General features: G+C 38.2%; 2 protein-coding genes across 7 annotated transcripts in view; both read left to right on the forward strand.

Annotated features, from left to right (window-relative positions):
* The window catches only part of LOC129758526 (uncharacterized), a 421,682-nt gene that overhangs the window by 57,999 nt on the left and 340,941 nt on the right, over nucleotides 1–22,742 (forward strand). The window lies entirely within an intron of this gene.
* On the forward strand, nucleotides 7,689–21,771 carry LOC129752465 (uncharacterized). Its single transcript, XM_055748242.1, has 4 exons — nucleotides 7,689–8,998; nucleotides 9,069–10,842; nucleotides 10,936–12,768; nucleotides 21,757–21,771. The coding sequence occupies exons 1-4, from the start codon at nucleotides 7,689–7,691 to the stop codon at nucleotides 21,769–21,771; spliced, it is 4,932 nt and encodes a 1,643-aa protein (XP_055604217.1).

Raw genomic sequence — 22,742 nt, forward strand, 5'->3', positions numbered from 1 at the left:
CTGGTGTCATTGTCTGCGGTCACCAGTGAGCCGAGATAAACAAAGTCTTCGACTATCTCCAGCTCGTCGCCGTCGATCGTGACCTTGTTATTACTGGACAAGCGGGTTCGGTCGGTCTCGGATCCGCAGGCCAGCATGTACTTCGTCTTGGACGTATTAATCATCAACCCAATCCTTCCTGCTTCGCGTTTTTTTTTTTTTTTTTAGAATTTTGTAGATTCATTTAAAAATAAAGAATTTTTTGGCTATTTTTGTAATCGTCTAAGTCGAAAAGCAAAATGGTAAAGATTTGACTCTCAATGATTTAAAGTTATAATTTCAATTAGGTAATGTTGATATTGTTTTTCGACCGGATAATTTTCAATTTTTGGGGATTGAAACGGCTTCGTCTGTCAATCGGGGGAATAAAAACTATTTAATTTTCAACTCATTTTTAATCCCAAAATTGACTGACGAAGCCGTTTCAATCCCTAAAAATTTCAATAAATAAAATAATTTTGAATGCTTACCTGATTTCTGAACTCAATTCGTTTTTAGGAAATTTTCTCAACCTTATTTCTGGATTTATAAAATTGAAAAATATGTTTAAAAGTACTTAGTTTGATTTGAAGTAATGAATGAAAACAGTTCAATGTTAATCAAACAATTAGATACTGTTGAGAAATTCAATCTTTTTCAATATCCTAAAATTTGGGTTTAAGTATAAAACAGTCAAACCCTAACCTGGGTATAAATATACTATCAAAAAAAAGGAATATGTAAAATTCGAATTCAGAATTCACAAAGGATAATAATTTAGGGTCCTACGTTTTAACAATTGATTCTGGAAGATTTTGTGTTCCATATTTCAAATCATTTTGAATTTATAAAGAAATTTTAATATTTTGATAAATTAGTTAAAATTATAAACCTACATGAACAAACATGTACCTACATGAACGACAGTCAATTTTCATTCAATCAATATGTTTCATATTTTAGTTCCAGAAAAACAACAAATAAATAATTTCTTTTTCTGATCATTCAAACATGTTTTTGAGTATTTGTTATTAATGATTTTAAGTCATTCAACAACTTCGCTGAAGACTACAAACCTTTTGACTTATGGCTTAAGAAATATCGTGGGATGAATTTTGTTCATTCAAATTTCGTCAAATTTCCGTTTTTTTTTTTGATTAATTGGAATAAAAAGCGAAACTTTTATATCTAATTTCTCAGAAGTCAAAATTACTCGCGGTCTCTGGGAATATTGACCATTGAATAAAAACCTTTGTTTTTAATATCTTTGTCGTGTTCTATAATTTTGCCAAAAAGCGTACAAATCTTTAACCAATTTCCAATATTTATAAGTTCTAAATTGTACGGCACAATAAGTTGAAAAATATGAAATGTAATATTAGCTCCAGTGGTTATTGAGATGTTAAGCTTCTTATTTCAAGTTCTGATTTATTAAAATTTTATTATAGAACTAGTTTCAAATCAGGGCATAAACCAGAAAGAAAAATCGTTTTTGTTACCTAAATGAATTATCGAATTTAAATCGAATTTAAAAAATGAACTGTGTATCGTATAAGAATTTTAATTTTTTTAAAAATGAAGTGTACTTTTTTCTAATTCGGAAAATCAGATTTATACTTTATTCAGTTATAATCTGGGTTTCTTTAATAGTTTTGCATTTAAAACCTGAAGACGCAAACTTATTCAAGTTTGAAATTGGAATTTTCTTTATGATTCTCAATCTATTTTCATTTTAAAACTTTCTTAAAGGGACAATCAAAAATTCTACACTACTCTATAGATTATAAACTTAACGGGAAGAGAACAATTGATTTTGAATTTATAAAAAAAATCTGTATAAATTTGTTTTGATGTTCGAAAATCTGTATAAAAATCTGTATCTGTATCTTATCTACATATATTGACGTTGAAAAATCTTTAAAATACAGAATAATCTTTATATGTGACACCGCTGTTGAGTAGGTACCGTGAATTTTGATACGTGCGATTTGAAGTTGCGCCTTACAAGTTTTGTGCAAGTGAGTACAAAAACTGGCGTGCACTTCGAACCCAAGTTGCACAGGAGCAAGTTCCGCGAATTTTGGATAAGATATTTTTTCCGCTGTTCACCTGGCATGGAACAAAATTGAATCAAAACTGTGAAACTCAGAATGAATATTTTTAATAGTATTCCTATACATTAGAATGCCCCAAATAATGAAATTAACAGAACAACTGAAATCATAAGCGCTGCTAGCTCGAGTTGATTATAGGCCTTACTCAAGGTTCCTTGCAAAATTTGAACCAGATCCGGCCACGGAAAGGGAATCCCAGAACGGGCCTAAAGATTGTAGAAAAATTTGACACATTTTGCTCGGGTAGAACATGAAAAACATTATCAATAACTTAGTTCTACTTCTACACCAACCGATTCCTTTTGAATACTGTTTCTTTTGAAGATTAAATTATGACACATAGTTCACCTGAAATTATAATAAACAAGCTAGACCGGAAGGGTTAGTTGCCCTACTTTGGACCCTTTAAGCGGTGGTTTTTAAAAAAATCATGCATTTCTCATAAATGGGTGTGAGGTTTATATTTTTTAGGAAATTTATTTATAGTTCATGATCTCATCTGTAAATATCAATGAAAATTTACAACATAGGTTTCGCCGTTATTGATAGATTTGCAAAGATATTGATGATCGAAATTTCCATCTTTGAACCTAGTGTTCCTATTTTGGTAATAAACTGGTTCCTCATATTGGACCTAGATTTAAAATTCCTTTGAAAAGTATGATTTTTCAAAAATAAATAAACAATTTCATCAAAAATGTTATGTTTAATCAAATATTACCATAAAAAAGTATAACAGATTTTTAACGATTAAAAATACTTAACTTTCTGTTATGAATACCTCAAACACTTTCACTCTCCGTTGGGTATATCAGCAGAGCATTATCTAAAATTTATTTTCTTTTACTTACTTGCGGTTAATTTGCGTAAAGCTGACAAAAATGTTAGAAATGTTCAATATTGGTTTTCACTTTTGCCCCAATAAAAAAAACTCGCCTTTTGTTGATTTGTGAGTATAGCAACAAAGTTTTGGTAATGTTAGGTCTAAAAATGGAACATTAAAGTCATAATTCTCCTATTTTTGGACCCTTAACAAATTTTCCGGGTTTTCCATTGATTATTTTTTATTTTAGGAAAAAAATAGGTAGCATGGTTCATATTCTTAACAATGAAAGTAATTTCCCTTTTAACTTTGGCTTGGACAGTAAAAAAAGTGATTTTTCCTTATTGACTCTGATTTCTCAAACCACGCCCCACTATGTGAGCTGTCCAAATTACCACTGGTTAGAAGGAACATTTTCAAATACGTTGAAAATTTTATCAGAAAGACTTTTTATGGCAAAAAACTGTATGGTAGGGTTCAGGAAGAATAAGAGTTCATTGTGTGCTTAGAAGTATCTTTATTCTATGCTAGCAATATGAATTATTTACAATTTTCGGCATTTTAGGACTAAAGTGGGCTCTAGGTCCAAAGTAGGAGTGAATTTTTATAAAAATCCGACTGTTGAAATAGCTAAAATCAAACTGAAGAAATTAGAAATTGTGTTACTTTTTGTATTCGATTTTTTTTTCAAATTTTCGATCGAAATTAACTCGATTTGTCGATTTTGTGAGTTGTAGATTGTATGCAAGTTTGTTTTTTGCAATATTTTGACCAATTTGTTCCAATTTATTGAAAATTTAGTTTTTTTCTTATCATCCCCCCTGGTGAGGTTTCAACTCCAAGTGACAAAAGAAGGGTTTCAAATTTATTTCAGCTTTATTAAGCCTTAAAATGACCAAACATTTTTAAATACCCTTCATCAGTGGTAAATTCTTAGCAAGAATTTCTGGATTCTTAGTTTGGGCATTAAATCTGATTTTCAGATTCAAATTTGGAAACTGTTATGAATTTGAATAAATACTATTGTTTGTTTCGTTTTTATTCAAATGGAACAACATTTTTGATTAGTAAGAGCTCAGTAATATTATTTTAGCTTCCATCGTAGCTACAATTCTATTTCGTCTTCTTATTATGCCCCTTTGTCTTGCAATGAATTCTGAAAAATTTTCTAACGGAAATTCACACATATTCTAAATCAATCCTTCACAATCAGTTGAATAAATCAATCCAGCTGGAAGAGTATCGAGACACGAAAATCCTGATGCCCGACAAGGTTGTCAGTTTGAAAGCACAGGAATTAAGTAAGTGAATAAGAGCACCAGGAAATTTCATTCATTGTCATTCCCAGACGCTCATCCCGAAATGGTCATGAATGAAGCAGTACGTACTCTTGTGGTGAAAAGTTACCCCCAACTCTCCCCATGACTTGATCCTAACGAAACACCAAATTGGTTCGGTTTCGAAATGGATTTGAGGTTATCATTGCCATTGCTCTTCGATTTTAACAGGATTATGGCAGCAGTGTACATGGCAGTCATTTGGAATCGGTACGATTCCTTTCGAGTGGGAGGAGTCGATTGACAAAAACAATTTCAGGATTATCCGGTTTATTCGACAGTTGGATTGTACGGTTGTAAAAAAAATTCTAGTGAATATATAACACTATATTTTGATGATATATTGTCATAATAAATTGTCTTTAATGCTTCAAGCTTATTCTGAGGATCTTAAACTAGTTAAATATGAAACAGCTAGGCCTTGAAAGTGCAAGCCATCATCGTTAGATCATCTCTATTGGCTTTGTATCTGATAAGAGCAAACTTCCGAACACTCAAAAGGTATGTTCCTACTTACATCGATTCGGAAGGTTGTTCAAACAGTCGAGTAAATGTTTTCAATTATTTTCAAATAAAACACCGATGCAAATTATTTGTAAACAATTCTCACTCATTTGTCGCTCGCTGCCCCATTCAACACGTTCGCGGGCTTCAATGGACAACTTCGTCGAGGGGCAGTGGCGTGTCACGGGTTTCGATTTATCTAGCATGTGTATTTACATAGAAAAAAATCTCTTAAAATATTCAACATAGCCCTTGATTTTCGGGAAAGTTAAGTGATTTCGATAACAAAAAAAAACAAAAAAATAACTAAAGCGCCACCTCATGACAAATTCTAGAATTAATTGATCAAACATTGTAGCCCTTGTGCCGATCTTCCGTATCGTCGTTCTTTGAATCGATTCATTCATTAGCGATTCCGTAAACAAAAGGCGGCCGATAGTGGATTCAGTAGGTACCTATTACAGATTCATCCATTGATGATTTATTGATCGATTAGTTCGGCAAGTTCATTGGCTATTATCACACAGAGCTCCTAGAAGCGCGGAACAACAAACCGTTTATTTGATAACCCTTTTCTCAATGGTTGGTTCTGTATCAGCAGCATCTACATTGACGAAATGCTCACATCAACCGGTCACCTTCATCCGGTAAATATTTGAAACCGAAGCGATTGTTTGACTGCCTATTTGTCGCTTAGTCTGAGATCATTTGATACCTACTACCTACTGATGGTGGATTGTTGATTTTTCCTAGTCAGTTATTTGAATCGGAGTTCAATCAATTAGCGAGATTTGAAGGAACTTGAGGCAACTTGAAAATACTAGTTTCATTTCCATATTGACTATATTGTATTATATTTCCTCGCGCTCTGAAGTCAAAGGTTTGTTTAGTAGAAACGAACCTGGAGAAAAGTAGATTTTCTTATAATGTAGATACATTTTGTGTTGCCAAAATCGAACGGTTTTTTTCTGAACAATATTTTCACTTATTTCTACAAAAAAAATAGTTATTGTCATCCTTCACGATATTTTTAATTAATTTTTCACCATTTTTTTCAATTTGTACTTTTTAATATCATCGTTTTGTGGAATTTCGCAATTTTCTTGTTTTATTTAAAATATTTGCTTTTTAGTTATTTTTGACATTTTAAGTGTTTTGTTTGTATATTTTTATGATTATATGAAATCTTCATCATTTTTGTCATTTTTAAGCACTTAAATTTTTGTTTTAAAATGCTTTTTTTTCTTGAATTTTATCACCATTTAGGAACGTTAAAACGTATTTATGGTGTTTGTCTGAATTATATTGGTCATGTTTAAACGAAAACTATAAGGCTATGTCGTTGCAAAAAACCGTTCGATTTTGGTACACGTGCCAAAATGAATAAAAATATCCCAGCAAACATTTTTGTAGGTATATTACTCGACGACTTTGTTATACGTTTCATATACATTATAAAATGATCGTATGAAACTCGAAAAATAGCATTTACCTACCGAAGTGGAGGCAATATACATACATTTTTTCAACTTCTGACTAGAGCGATTTGAGTATACGATTTAGAAGATATTCGACACCATATTCATACGTACTGAAAGAATGCAAGAGATCACAAGTTTTTTTTCTCTCAACGCATGCGAACCGTTGCCAGCGATCATATTACCTGCCTCTGTCATTGGGCAATTCTTGCAAATACACCATCTGATTTAGAGCAATCTGGTTGCACTGATGGTCGCAGAGAGAATATCAAAGCTGTTCTCTCAATTGACCCACGCGGGATGAGGAAAATCAGGAGGACTTTTTATCATGTCCGATTTAAACCATTTAATCCGACCTCGAGTAACGGTTTTTACGACCTTTTACTTGCGTTAGTTGGAATTACGATTTGCGGTAACGTTTATAATGACTTTAGTTATCATTTTTAATACGATTTTATGTTTGCTCGAATGCGTATAATAAAAAAGATTCATAAGCATTCGAAGCATTCAAATACAAGTGAGCTTCAATGAAAAAAACGTCCTCACATTCAGTTCAATGCCAAAATATTAATTCACATATTGATGATAGTTGCATTGCATGAATAAACTCATAACATCCATCGACATCCTGCATAGGTTTCCTATTAAATTGAACTTTAAATTTGAAGAAGTAAATACAGGATATTGTGATTATTTGTGTTTGAATTTTATTTGCCCACATTTACAATATTTGTGGAAACGATTTTTTTTTCTAACTGTTACGGCATAACTGGCAGACCTCGCTGAACAAACCTAATACGCTCGGACTTGAAAGTGACATTTCTCTTGATATAGAAAATAAGGGGAAGAAATATAAGAATACCAATTTGGATTATCATCTTGGCGGAAAACTACATACAGTGTGCTTGGGATTTAAATAAAACTTCAATTTCCCTTCAACAGTAGTTAACACTCACACATTCTGTAGGTGATTTCCCAAACCGAAATATAAGAGGACACAATTTGTAAATTCGAGGTTAGGACACCATCAATTGTGAGTAGCATATTTTCTTATAATCTACTAAACTTTTTCTAATAAAAATGTATAGTTTTAGCTATATTTCACACCCAGAATCGCGGTGTATTTTCGCTCAAAAAAGGTGGCAAAAACCCCCCAACAAACCTAAAAAATTGATGGTGTCCTAACCACAACGCCGTCGAAGGCACCACCGATCCCGGGCACGTTTGACATTGAAGAAGCTTGAGGCCGAACGAGTTTTGCTGCAGAAGCAACTCGATATGGAACGTCATTTCATTTCATTTCATTTCATTTCATTTCATTTATTTATTTTTAATCATGTAACATAAGATCTTGGATCTTCTAACTCGCTACAATATGGTAATTTCACTTGAATAATAAATTTACTAACTAACAATGTTTCTGAAGGCTACAGTTCGTCGAGCCAAACTTGCCGAACAGGAGTTGGAATTCGAGAAACGTCAGCTCCAACTGGACCAGGAGTTTCATCGCGAGAAGTTTCGACAACTTGAAGCGGAGATTGAAAAAGCTGAGAACGCATCTCAAAGTCGCAAGTCAGTGATATGTGGGGTCGAGAAGGTCGAGCAATGGCAGATTGGATTACGTGAAGGTGGCGGGTGTTCGACTATGCAGCAACCCCAGAGACCAACATCGGAACCGTTGACGTCAGGTATTCCCGAGAACGACGTTACGCAAGGTAGGCGACGAAACATTAAGATGCTAGCAGACAAGCATGATTACCAGCAGGGTTTAGGAAATTTTAAGCAGTCTCAAAATACAGGAGCGATTCCTAAAATTCCCTCTCAGAGAGTTAGCGACAAGTTAGACAAGCCAGTCATTTCCGCATTCCGGAACCAAAACTGTTCGTTAGACATTTCCCCTATTATTCATGATAATATCGAACGCGTAGAGAACGAATTTCTGCCAAAACCAGTATTATCCGGTTTACGACAAAGTACACAGTATCTGCCTCAAAATTCATCGCGTTCTTATCCCGATTTTGTATCAAAAGTGGCTCCTGATGAAAGTGCGCAGAATATAGAAGCGGAAAAACATACCTCTAGTGGGAGAGTGCAAGAAATCAACCCACGCAGTGCAGTGAGAAGCAGCGGCGGTGCGGAGGTGGAGTATTTTGGAAACCGGTCAACCGAAGGCGAACCCAGTTCGAGAAGCAATTCCAGGAGTAGTCCGACACATCAACAGCTGCTAGCCCGTCAAGTGATGCCGAAAGAGTTGCCAGTGTTCGATGGCACCCCAGAAGAGTGGCCACAATTCATCAGCGCGTTCCAGACAACATCAGATGCCTGCGGATTTTCTGACGTCGAGAATCTCATGAGGCTGCAGAGGAGTTTAAAAGGTCCAGCCAAAGAGGCTGTTCAGTGCGAGTTGATGATACCTGCCGCCGTCCCGAGCATTATCGATACCCTACAAATGCTGTATGGAAGACCGGAGCTATTGGTTTACTCACTGCTACAAAAGATTCGACAAGTTCCTGCGCCGAGAAACGACCGTTTAGAGACCTTGATTCACTTTGGAATAGCCGTGAAGAATCTGTGTATGCATTTGGTAGTTGCTAATCAAACGGAACAGTTGAATAATCCGTCACTGTTATTCGAGTTGGTGCAGAAGCTTCCAGATGACATGAAATTGGAATGGGCGCTACATATGGAGAAGAATAAGATCAATGACCTGCAAACTTTTTCTACGTATGTCACGGTTAGCATCGGCCGCGACGAAAGTAACAATGAAGTCGAAATTACCAGGTGCCAAAACAAGCTCGTTGATTGGCAGTAAAACCGACAAACCAAGTTTGAAACCTTTCTGTGGAGCACATGCCGAGGAAAACTCATCATCCGGATACGAACCAGCTGACATTGAGAGAAGTACCAACGCCGTCGAAGGCACCAGAAGTTTTCAGCGATCAATGAATCCTACCTGCTTCATCTGTAAGGACCCGTCACATCGCGTAAAAGACTGTTGTGAGTTTCGAAAGCTGTCCGTCGAAAATCGCTGGAACAAGATAAAGGAGTTAGGGATTTGCCGAACCTGTCTAGGATACCATGGGCGACGACCGTGTAAATCATCAAAATTGTGCGACAAAGACAATTGTTATGGGAAACATCACACCCTACTACACTTGACTACGGCAGCAGGCGGAAATCAGCAGGGACATATAGAAGCGGTAATTAATCATCATCGTTCCGGCCAATCTGCGCTTTTTCGGATGCTTCCTGTAACTCTATACGGGAACGGCAAATCCATAGAAGTTGTTGCCTTCATCGACGACGGTTCATCCATGACGCTGATGGAAGAAGATATAGCGAAGCAGTTAGACATCAAAGGCGAACTAGCTCCACTTTGCCTTCGATGGACGGGAAACATCACACGTAGTGAAGCCGAATCCCAGCGGGCCAGCTTGACCATTTCAGCCACATCGAAATCGCAAAAATTTCCACTCCACGTACGTACGGTTTCTAGCTTAAATCTCCCGAAACAGACGGTTTGCTACGCTAAGCTAGTGCAAGAATACCCCCATATTAAAGGACTACCAATACAGGATTATAACAACGCTACTCCAAGGATTCTAATCGGAAATGATAATTCCCATGTTGGGGCAACGTTGAAGATCCGAGAAGGAGCTCCTGGCGATCCTATTGCATCAAAATGTCGCTTAGGATGGTCGATCTACGGCGCTACGGGAAAAATAACGACTGAAGCAGAAACATTCCACATCTGTGAATGCAACTGCGACGAAAAATTACAGAATTTAGTGAAGGAGTTCTTTTCGACAGAAAGTGTAGAGACATCTGGAAGCAAATATACCAAGTCAAAGGAAGATGAACGAGCGATTAGAATCATGGAGGAGACCACGACTCGTTGCGGTCAAAGATTTGAGACGGGCCTTATTTGGAAGTACGACGATTTTGAATTTCCTGCGAGTCGAGCTATAGCCGAACGGCGGCTACGATGTTTGGAGCGACGAATGCAGAAAGATCCAATCATTGGAGAGAGCGTAAGGAGACAGATGGCGGAGTACTTGCAAAAAGGGTACATTCATAAGGCTACCGAGGAGGAACTAGTTTCGGCGGACGAAAGACGGACATGGTATCTACCATTAGGCGTGGCTCTAAACCCCAAAAAACCTTCGAAGATTCGAATATTTTGTGACGCAGCAGCTAGAGTGGATGGTGTGTCACTCAACGACATGCTATTAACAGGGCCGGATTTATTGAGTTCGCTACCGGGTGTTCTGTTAGGATTTAGAGAACGAGCGATAGCCATCTGCGCAGACTTAATGGAGATGTTCCACCAGGTGCGGATACGCGCAGAAGATCGAAATTCGCAGCGCTTGTTGTGGCGTAAATCTCCAGAAGATCCCATCGAAGTCTATTTCATGGATGTCGCCACCTTCGGGTCAACGTGTTCTCCTAGCTCGGCCCAATTTATTAAAAACCGCAATGCGAAGGAGTATGCAAACGAGTATCCTGAGGCAGCAGAGGCCATAATTGGGCATCATTACGTCGACGATTGGATGGATAGCACAGAAACAGTAGAAAAATGAGTGAAACTGGCGGCGGATGTGGAATATGTTCATGCACAAGCGGGATTTAAGATTCACAATTGGCTTTCTAATTCTCAAAAGTTACTGGAACGAATAGGCGTTCGAAATTCGGCGGACATAAAACATCTCAACTTGCATAACGAGGCACAACGGGTACTAGGAATGCTGTGGCATCCGACAGAGGATGTATTTGTGTATTCCATGAATAAAACGCTGGAGATTCCACATCCAACAAAGCGAGAAGTTCTGAGAGCCGTTATGTCACTTTTTGACCCCTTGGGACTGCTCGCTTTTTTCGTAATTCATGGCAAAGTGTTGATGCAGGACATATGGCGATCGAAAACGAATTGGGACGAGAGGATTCCAGAAGAATTACGAGAAAGATGGCAGCAGTGGACACGGCAGTTCGAAAAACTTAAGGAGGTGAAAATCAATCGTTGCTATTTTCCCAACTGCGTCGAGAGCGAATTTGAGGACATGCAGTTGCATATTTTTGGGGATGCAAGCGAACAAGCTTATGCGTGTGTTGCCTATCTTCGTGCACGTATCAACGGCCGAACACAATGTGCTCTTGTATCAGGGAAAACGAAGGTTGCTCCGTTGAAGACGATTTCCATACCCCGTCTAGAACTTCAAGCCGCAATTCTCGGAGTTAGAATGGCACAGATGATTAAAGAACACCATAGATTTGGCATCAAACGCACGATTTATTGGACTGATTCCCAAACAGTTCTTTCATGGATTAACTCGGAACATCGAAGATTTCGGCAATATGTTGCTTGTCGGGTAGGAGAAATTTTGACGAAGACGAATGCTGAAGATTGGAGGTGGTTACCATCGAAAGAAAACGTAGCCGACGACGCTACCAAATGGGGCCGAGGACCTAACCTGTCGCCGGAGGCCCGATGGTTTCAAGGACCGTCTTTCCTATATTCGGCAGAAGAAGAGTGGCCTGTTAACTCTGCAGTGAAAGGTGAAACGGAAGAAGAGATGACTGAATGTCTGGTGCACGTTATGCAATCTGGGAGCAGTATTCCGCTTGTTAATTGGAAGTTCTTCTCTTCATGGCAACGATTGTGGCGAGCAGTAGCGACGGTTCTGAAGTACTTCAATATTTTGCGTTGCCATGTTATTGGCCAAGTTCCATCCTCTGGACCTCTGACTTGTGAACTGCTTGCAAAAGCTGAGACTACAATTTTCCGGTGTGTTCAACTCGATGTGTATCAACGAGAATGGGCGATACTGCAGGATATGAAGAAAGTGAAGCCTGCAACACGAGGCCGAAGTGAGATCAGCAAGGATAGTAAACTGTTCAAACTCTCCCCTTTCTTGGACGAACACGGAGTCATACGGCTAGAAAGTCGAATCGTCGCAGCTTCCTACGCGGCGTTTGATACCAGATATCCTATAATTTTACCCAAGGATCATCCTGTCACCCTACTTTTAGTAGAAGCCATGCATAAGCGATACCTTCATGCCAACAGGGAAACCGTCGTGAACGAAATCCGGCAGCGGTTCCATATCCCTAATCTTCGAAGTGTAGTGCGAAAGGTAACCAAGTCCTGCCGAGTGTGCCAGATCAGAAACGCAAAACCCGTGGTTCCCAGAATGGCTCCCCTGCCGGCCGCTAGGTTGCAAGCATTTGTTAAACCGTTTACGTTCATAGGTTTGGATTACTTCGGTCCGATAAATGTGCGTATTGGAAGAAGCCTGGTTAAGAGGTGGGTGGCGCTGTTCACTTGCCTTACGATACGGGCAATCCATTTGGAAGTGGTCCATTCTCTCACCACCGAGTCATGCAAAATGGCCATCCGTCGGTTTATTGTATGCCATGGATCGCCCCTTGAAATTTATAGCGACAACGGAACCAACTTCGTGGGGATTCGCGTCGGGGACTTCGTGCGGTACGGTTCAGTTGGTTTTCATGCGCGGTTAGCGAGAATATTTTGAGCGGCTTTTCAGCGCAGCGACGGGTTGTATATTAGTTAATTGGTGCATAATTGGGCTAGTGGAGTGTCTGAGGTTGTAATTGAAAAGTGTTCTATCAGTAAAAAGCCAGAAATTTGGCTCATACAAGCCAAGCGTTTAATCTGAATTGCGTGATGCGCCAGAGAAGTTTTTATAGTGCTGGGTCTGTTGGATTGGGGTGTGATCAGATGCTGAAACGTAGTGAGAAAGTCTAAATGGGGCTAATTTTACTTTTATTTAAATGCAAAGAAGTATTTTTGTGAGAATCTGTGCCACCGGGGTTGAAAACAGATTATAGAGTGAAGCGTTGAAATTCTGTTTGGAAGAAAAATGGCCGTCTTCGTAGTGAAATTTTGCGTGGAGTCTCTCCAAGTGGTTATGATAAGTGCAAGTGAGAGGGTATACCTTCACCATTGAAAGAAGTTTACATGATCATTTCGTGTTTGGTTGGTGTAGGGAATAAAGGTGGATAAATAACTATATTAAAAAGAAAAGCGAAAATGTAAAATTGAGACATTCCTATTCCATTCGGCTAACATTGAGAGAGAGTATGCGAAACAAACGGAATTACTGGAATTGAACGCGTGCGTATCTCTCTAAGAGCAAAGAGTATTTACGAGAGAGTGAACGGAACGAATCTATTTCCACGAGTGAGAGAAATAAGCGAACGTATGGAGAGAACGAGCAACTGGTCTGGATTGGAAGTTGGAATTGGAGATCAGTTTACAGACTAATTTTATGAGCGTCGGATCGCGTCAACCTCGCGCGAAGAAAATAGCATGAGAAGTGGAAAGAAAATGGCGATTGATATCGGTCGGTCTCGACAATGGCGTGGTCGGTTCGATGAACATGCCAGTGCTATCTTTCCCAAAAACTTATCTGTAAACTTCGTTGAAGCTGGCACACTGAACTTACAACGATTAGTGTTTTTTTGAATATGGAAACTCAAACAGGTATGCAAACTTTTGTTATGATTAAGTCTTGTGGAGTAAAGCAGCGAAAAGTGAAATATTTCGAAAAGACGGCAACGTTTTTTTTTAATTGCTGATGAGGCGAATTGCAATGGCTAAACGGTGTGTTGAATTTTTTTTGCCGCTTATTAGAAATTAAAAATTGAAAGAATACTAAATAAGATTATTTTGAGGAAGAGAAAGATCGTATGAGTGAGGATGGCTGACTCAACAGTAAGTGTTATTCGGTATGTGACGATTGTTATAAAGAAAGCATAGTTAATTTATTAAGCTTAAGGAAACAGTGTCTGAGTTAAAATGTAACTTCTAGCAAGAGACAAACCCCTGAGTGGGGCAGTCCGGATCATTTTTTACAAACCCCTACGTGGGGCAGTCTAGAGAGTGTCATGTGTAGGACAAACCCCTGAGTGGGGCAGTCCAAATGGTTTGATGAATGGGACAAACTCCTGTGTGGGGCAGTCCAGATGGTTTGAGGAACGGGACAAACCCCTGAGTGACGCAGTCCGGACAGTTTATTTTGGGAGACAAACCCCTGAGTGGGGCAGTCCGGGTAATTGTTTTTGATGGGACAAACCCCTGAGTGGGGCAGTCCAGATAGTTTAATTGAAGAGACAAACCCCTGAGTGGGGCAGTCCAGAGTGTCATGTGCAGGACAAACCCCTGAGTGGGGCAGTCCAAATGGTTTGACGAATATGACAAACCCCTGTGTGGGGCAGTCCAGATGGTTTGATGAACGAGACAAACCCCTGAGTGGGGCAGTCCGGACAATTGTTTTTGATGGGACAAACCCCTGAGTGGGGCAGTCCAGATAGTTTAATCGAAGAGACAAACCCCTGAGTGGGGCAGTTGGGGCAGTGGGGCAAATGGTTTGACGAATAGGACAAACCCCTGTGTGGGGCAGTCCAGATGGTTTGAGGAACGGGACAAACCCCTGAGTGGAGCAGTCCGGACAATTTAATTTGTGAGGCAAACCCCTGAGTGGGGCAGTCCGGATAATTGTTTTTGATCGGACAAACCCCTGAGTGGGGCAGTCCAGATTGTTTAATTTCAGAGACAAACACCTGAGTGGGGCAGTCCAGAGAGTCATGTGCAGGACAAACCCCTGAGTGGGGCAGTCCAAATGGTTGGATGAATATGACAAACCCCTGTGTGGGGCAGTCCAGATGGTTTGATGAACGGGACAGACCCCTGATTGGGCAGTCCGGACAGTTTAATTTGTGAGACAAACCCCTGAGTGGGGCAGTCTAGAGAGTGTCATGTGTAGGACAAACCCCTGAGTGGGGCAGTCCAAATGGTTTGTTGAATGGGACAAACCCCTGTGTGAGGCAGTCCAGATGGTTTGATGAACGGGACAAACCCCGGAGTGGGGCAGTACGGATAATTGTTTTTGATGGGACAAATCCCTGAGTGGGGCAGTCCAGATAGTTTAATTTAAGAGACAAACCCCTGAGTGAGGCAGTCCAGAGAGTCATGTGCAGGACAAACCCTTAGTAGGGCAGTCCAAATGGTTTGACGAACGGGACAAACCCCTGAGTGGGGCAGTTCGGATATTTTTGTTGATGGTACAAACCCCTGAGTGGGGCGGTCCAGATGGTTTAATTTAAGAGACAGGCCCCTGAGTGGGGCAGTCCAGAGTGTCACGTGCGAGACAAGCCCCTGAGTTGGGCAGTTTAAATACATTATGAATGGTCATTGGTGGGGCTGTGCAGCTTATTGGAACCTTGACGATCCTTGGAGGGCAGCGGTCCTTAGAGCTTGGAGATAATGAAATTGATCCTCAGTAGAACAGTCTTTTGAGTTTTGATATAGATCAAATTTATGGGCTGGCCAGTTCAATGTCAAGTGCAAACACCTGAGAGAGATGTTTCCAAATTTAACTGAGGATTTGGAGTACAATTTTTGAAATGGTGGTAACCTCTATCGGGTTCATTAGGGTATGAGTTATGTGAGGAGCGGTACGAAATATTGGAATATAAGTGCCTTAAGCAATGGAAAAAATGACAAAGAAATCGTCCATTGATTTCCTTTTCAGTTTCGGTATAAAAAAAAAGGGTAATGACAGAGAAATCGTCCATGAATTTCCTTTTCAGTTCAGTATAAAAAAAGGGTAATGGAAAAGTCATCCTCCCACGACTGCCTTTCAACATTAAAATTTGATTGCGTGTAACGAAATATGAAAGATTAAGCAAAGTTCCCGGATGGGAGGAATACAGGTTTGATTGAGAAGCATTGCTTGAATGTAACCAACTTTGAAGTAAAATTGAATCATTTGGTATTGAAGAGGACGATCATCAGTTTATTTGAGAAGTAATGTAACATGAATTTGGCTGGTTTTTTTGACAAACCTATTATTAGAATCTTTATTCCACATGTTAAAAGAAAAGAAATAAATTTTCTGTATTGTGTAACAGTGAAAAGAAAACTGAGTGATATTCGTTAAAGTGATAATGTTCTTGTGCTGCGAGAGGTGCACTGTAAGAAATGGTATAAGTGCATTTGCATTCCGAGAGAGGTTTGGAACAAAAACAAAAAAAGTTTGATTCCATGTTCTTGCAGTACACGCGAATTGGAGTCGATGACATAAAGTGAGTTCTAGGCATTATCGACGGGTCAAATCAGTTATTACATACTTGACGTGCACTGTTTGAATGGATGAAGTCAGGCAGCCTGAGACGTATAAACTCGATTTAAAAATTTAAATAATCTGAGGCCTGAACCTTGATGTAAAATCTTCGAGTAGTTTTAAACGTGGTTTAAACGAAGTATCTCTAAAACACTTATGAACATTTTTAGAAGGGGAATGTCATACATTAATAGATGCGTATATACTTGGAACAATTGGAAAGTCTATATGATTGTCCTGAAATGGTAGTCTTAGTTCATTTGTGTACGTGTATCCGAAAAAAAATCACTAGCCTGATCTGTTCAGGTGTTCAGTAAGTCAGATGTAGATGGGCAAGAGTGAACTTTGGAGAAGCAGTATTATTGCAAATGCATTTTAAGTTTAAATGCGAGATCCGATAATGACTTTGGAATAACAAAATGAAAAGAAGGAATGTTTTCAAGAGTCCTACAAATGTCTGAAGTCGTAAATGGGTGTGAAATGATTTACAGTAGTTTTTCGATTTTATCACGCTTACTTCACCGTGATAATGGTAAAACCGTGAATTTGGTGAAATTTGAAATTTAAATAGAAAATCAGTAAATGATTTCTGAATGATTTCCAAAAACAACGTGATAAAATCGAAACAATAACCGTGATAAAATGGTGCGTGAGCTTAGCGAGTATTGGAAAATCGAATAGTGATAAAATCGAAAAACTACTGTATAGGGAAATAAAATCGGATAAAACAATCACCGATGATGGATAAAATTTTCAATTGATGATTGAATGTGAGATCGAAGTGCGGTGTCTGATACTGATACTATTCTTATACTCGATCTCATTTAGAAGTAGTGTTCCAACGTCTGATGTTTCAATCTAGATAGATATGTGGGCTTATTTAATTCATAAGGTACAAAAAAAGGAAAGGCTTGAATCAAGTACTACACTTACTCTTGAATGGAGTCGAGATATTGGATTGGAGTCTGGGCGTAGCATATGGAAGTTGAATCTTCCTATGGCTAATTTCAGGTGTTTGTGTTTTGATTGTGGAACTTGGGCAGCGAGAGACGTGACATAACACTGTAAATTTTATCAGCCAAGGGTCTTAATTGTCAAATACTAGTGGGAATAGTTTGAGACTTTGAATTTAGATTCGTCATCTCAATATGTAGAATAAAGTTTATGGAAGGTTGAATTTGACTAAAGGGTTGAGCCTTAAGGATAACTTTCATGAATGGTATTGCAATTTATTTCAGTCGAAAAGTTGTACTAATATTTAGATAAACATTCAAGGCTTTAGATGGATATCAGCAGGAGTGTCTTAATAAATAACCCATTGGGAACTGGAGTTTATGGTGATTGAGCCTAGACTCGATGGATGTCCCCTATACGTTTAGTTTTAGCTGGGTGCAGGGAAAGAGAATGTTTTCGACATGGGGTCTGGGTGCGTTTTTTGGAACGTCGAAGCGTTTCTAGTCTGAGAAGTTTTGTTGATGTATTAACTCGAAACTTCGAAACTCAGTTGGTAGAATTTTGATAGGTTCAATAGATCTTGGGAAACTCTATCCACATAGCATGATACCTGCGGCTTAGTGGTTGGTTGATCAGAAGGTGAATGTCTTGGCACGTCAACATTTAACAGAAAATTCGGCTGATTGGGGGTCTTCGTCGTACGCTGTTCGAATGGATACTTACCACTTGTCGTTGAGACCTTGATGGATGTACCTTCCGAGTTAAGATCTTCTTTTTTTGTTCAGTCTGGATCCGAACAGAACGGTTGCTCTGCCGAAAAAGGATTTTTTGTGGGAGCAGCGGAACTGGGCAACCTTATGGCGTTTTTTTTTTTGATTCCGGATTTGGTTCTGGAACCGTCAGAATAAAAAAACGAGTTTCGGGTTTCGAGTTATTCCAAACGTAGGTGTGCGTGAGAACGAGCGCAATGTTTACATGCAGCTGTCATTTTGTTCTCCCTTCTGGATTTCTCCATTCGGTTCTTCACATCCGGATTGCACATGGACAGCAGATAGTACGATTTTGCTTGGCTGAGAGGTTCAAAATCGCGGCAATAATAATTTTCCCGTTCATTATTTCAACTGTTTTGCTTTCAGCCAAAAACAGCTGTTTAATGTTTTGACAACAACGTTGAGAGTATTGATGAACTTCTCGCAAAACTGACTTTCTTCTCAGGGCGACTCCGTCCGTTTTCCGAGCGAACCTAGGTTGCCTCTCGAGCAATAAATGAGCACGATGACAGCAGTTAGAGCGAACCTAGGTTGCCTCTAGTTTGCCTCCAGGTGAAAAAAAATACGGTATTAAATTTGATGTTGATTTGTTTTCCTTTCAAGTATGCGTTACTAATGTTACGCAACGTTACACGGTTAGCAACAGCGTTGCCAAGTGTACAGAATTTACAGAAGACTGCAAATTTTCAAACAGAAAATAAAATCGTCTATATGCGTTAAGTGGAATATGAAAAAATTGAAGTGTCTTTATTAAATTCTAAAGTTATGTGGATCACATAAATCACTGTTCCTACAATTTTTTTTTAACTCCGACATAATTATTATTATAATTGCTTGAGCATCCTGAAAGTTGATTTACGAATAAGAATCTTTATAGCTTCGGTTCGTTGGACAATTTTGTTCCCTTTCGGGCTTCGTCATTAGTCACACTCACAAAGTCACAACTTGTTGGAATTCCTGATCAAGTGGAATAAGGGGAATAAGATCAATACGAAGGTACCAGAGCAGGTGAGACAGAACGATGCACGCCGTGGTATTAATAATGCAAAATGTGTTTGACATCAACGGATGTTCAATACAAAGGCATTTTTTTTTATAATCCTTAAAAATGATTCCTGCGGCTCGGGAATGTCAATCGAAGGATTCCTTGGTAACATTAACAAATTATGGTTTGGCATAAAATACAGTTTTCGGCATAAACCTTGTTAAAATTGATCCTTAATCTGCAGTATTATAACAAAGGATGTGGTTGGATATCGAGATGTTACTCTATTTTGTAAAGTATGAATAATTAAAAAAAACAAGTTATAGCTTGTTTTGGTGAAAAATAAAATTAAATAAAAAATATAAGTATTGGATTTGAAAGTTAGAGAATGTAAAAGAACGAGGGAGTGAACAAAATAAGGAATAGAAACGTGAGTAAAAAATAATGGGAATGGCAAACGAATGATAGGAAAATTTAGAGTGGCAAATGGATGATGGGAGTAGGGAGCCTGATGAAAATAAATTATTTAAAAACAAAATATAATAAATAGAATAAATGAAGCAGTGAAGAAAATAAACAGCAAAAAAAAAATCGTTTCAAACTCAATAACATAAAATAGAAATTTAAAAAAATGATAATGAAAAAATATGATGAATAAAAAAATTAACCGGTATTATGAAGGACAAATAAATTTATGAAGAAGATGAGAAATAGAAAACAGAGTTGGAATGGAAAATTGAAGAATGCAAAATAACGTGGAAAAAAATATCAAAAAAATCTACAGGGTGTTGAAATTTATGAATGAAGAATTTTCAATGAAAATCGGAAGAAAAACGAAGTGTTGATAGAGCGGTAAAGGAAGAAACAAAAAAAAAAGGATCTCAAAAAAAAAACTCATACAACTGAAAAATGGAGATGAAAATGTTCCAAAATAGGATAAATCAATTGAAAGATGAAAAATATTGCACAGAACGAGGGAATGAACAAGAGACAGAATCGAAACTTAAGTGTAAAGAAGAAATTAGGATGGCAAACGAATGATAGACAAATTAAGAGTAGCAAATGAATGATGTAATAAGGGAACGTGATGAAGAGAAATAATGGAAATAGAAATAGGAAATGTAAAATGGAAATAGAAGAATTTCGGAGAATGCGAATTTTTTTTTTGCGTAATGAATCACATAAAATAGAGATTTGGAAAGTAGAGTCTTAATGAACTTTAGTTTAAGGATACATTTGTCGTAATGATGGTTATCTTCAAAATATTCGTATATGTAATTTATAAGTTTCTCATATTATTGATTTTTCAAAATTTCAAATGATATTATGTACTACATGACGATAAAAATTTAACAACATGGGAGTTTTTATAGCTTTGTTGGGAAAGACAGTGATAAGCTCTATTTCCCAATAAAAGAGCGAAGATAGGATGGGATGTATGATTCGGTGGAGATTGTTCAAGTGAGAAAATTTAGGTTTAAATGTACAAAATTCTATGTACAAAATGCTAAGATCTGTAATTTGTCAATTAATTTTTAATAATAACCTTTACAATTTAAGATTTGTAAATAAGAACTAGATATAAGATGTCTTGATGATGTTTCAGTTGAAAAATTATACAAGATCTCAGGAATATCAGTCCCGATATTATTTTGTTTCGATAGAATTGAATCAAATTAATTGAACTGAATTACGTTGGAATAAGATAACAACTGTGATAAAATGGATGTCATTTTTTAATTTTTATTGTCATCCCAGAGTGTAGAGGCAGAGGCGAATGTAGGGAATAAAGGTGGATAAATAACTATATTAAAAAGAAAAGCGAAAATGTAAAATTGAGACATTCCTATTCCATTCGGCTAACATTGAGAGAGAGTATGCGAAACAAACGGAATTACTGGAATTGAACGCGTGCGTATCTCTCTAAGAGCAAAGAGTATTTACGAGAGAGTGAACGGAACGAATCTATTTCCACGAGTGAGAGAAATAAGCGAACGTATGGAGAGAACGAGCAACTGGTCTGGATTGGAAGTTGGAATTGGAGATCAGTTTACAGACTAATTTTATGAGCGTCGGATCGCGTCAACCTCGCGCGAAGAAAATAGCATGAGAAGTGGAAAGAAAATGGCGATTGATATCGGTCGGTCTCGACAGTTGGGAGTGCCTGGTGTGGTGGTGGAGAAGGTTCATCACCGAAATTGGTTTGTTCCGGGTTGTGGGGGGTAACCAGTTCGAGAAGGATACCACTTACAGAGAACGACAATTTTGGAGGACGCCTGGGTGATATCTTTCCGATTTATTTATTTTTCCATCTCTTTCTCTCTGCTGCTGGTTTGAAAAACGTTGTTACTGCTATAAATACCACGGTGGCGAGTAGCAGAACTAGCAACGCGACAATTTGTTTCAGCGGTGCCAGTTAACACGATAATCGATCGACTAACAATGTTATCAAGTTTATTTCACTAGACAAATTAGCATTGATTTGTGCAATCTCAATTCATTTAAATTATTATTTTAAGTTCTTTATTTCATTCATTATTTGACAATAATAAGTATTCGAATTGACTATTTGACTTATGTGTTTTGACAATGGGTGATAATTAAACCGATGTTTTTCTTGATTATTTCCAGTCACAGAACATCTAATTGATTTGGATAAGTATAAGTTGCTGTCTATTTCTGATATCATGTTCAAATGATTATTTATTTCTTTTCATATTTTCAAAGCTCTGAATCTTTTGTATACATTTCTTGCCTTTGCAACGTGAAAATCAAATTGAAATTAAAATTTAATCTCATAATACATAGTTTTACTGCACATATTTAAAATAGAGTAATTGTCAATCATTACCGTAAGTTGGGATAAAAAGGTACGAAACGTCCCCATGCTGGTTTAGTTATACATACATGCATATTAACTTTTATCCTTTCAGATACGTATCCTTTTAAACCAAAACACCATTCATATTTTTATAATTCATACATATAATCATATTAATCAGACTTTGTGAGTAATTTTCCTTACGGCCATATTCTATCGTTTGGGGTAGGGATTTTTTAGAGGGAATGCATCTGGGGATAACCTGAAGAAACTATTGCAAGCGGAGTGGGTTGCCAACCATTGTACGTTTCTGAGGGTTGGATGCCTTCCCTCGACGAACCATCGGCCGTGGAAGCCCTAGAATATAATTCGAAGGCCAAGCCACACAGACATAGGCAGGACCTTGCTACCGATGGGGGAACCATACATACATACATACATACAACGGAACCAACTTCGTGGGTGCCAGCAACGATCTTCGGTCGAAAATAGATTCCGACCAACTCGCTGAGAGTTTCACGAATGCGTCAACGAAGTGGATATTCAACCCGCCTTCCGCACCACACATGGGAGGCGCATGGGAGCGGTTAGTTCGTTCGGTCAAAGCAGCCATGGCTTCGATACAAACTAATAGGAACCCAGATGAGGAAACCTTCGCAACGATCGTTAGAGAGGCGCAGGGCATTGTAAATTCTAGACCGCTAACTTTCATTCCCATTGATGGCGAATCCCAAGAAGCCCTCACGCCGAATCACTTTATTATGCTGAGCTCCAGCGGGGTGACTCAGGTACCGAA

This window comes from Uranotaenia lowii, chromosome 3 (genome assembly GCF_029784155.1).
Source record: "Uranotaenia lowii strain MFRU-FL chromosome 3, ASM2978415v1, whole genome shotgun sequence".
Lineage (NCBI taxonomy): Eukaryota > Metazoa > Arthropoda > Insecta > Diptera > Culicidae > Uranotaenia > Uranotaenia lowii.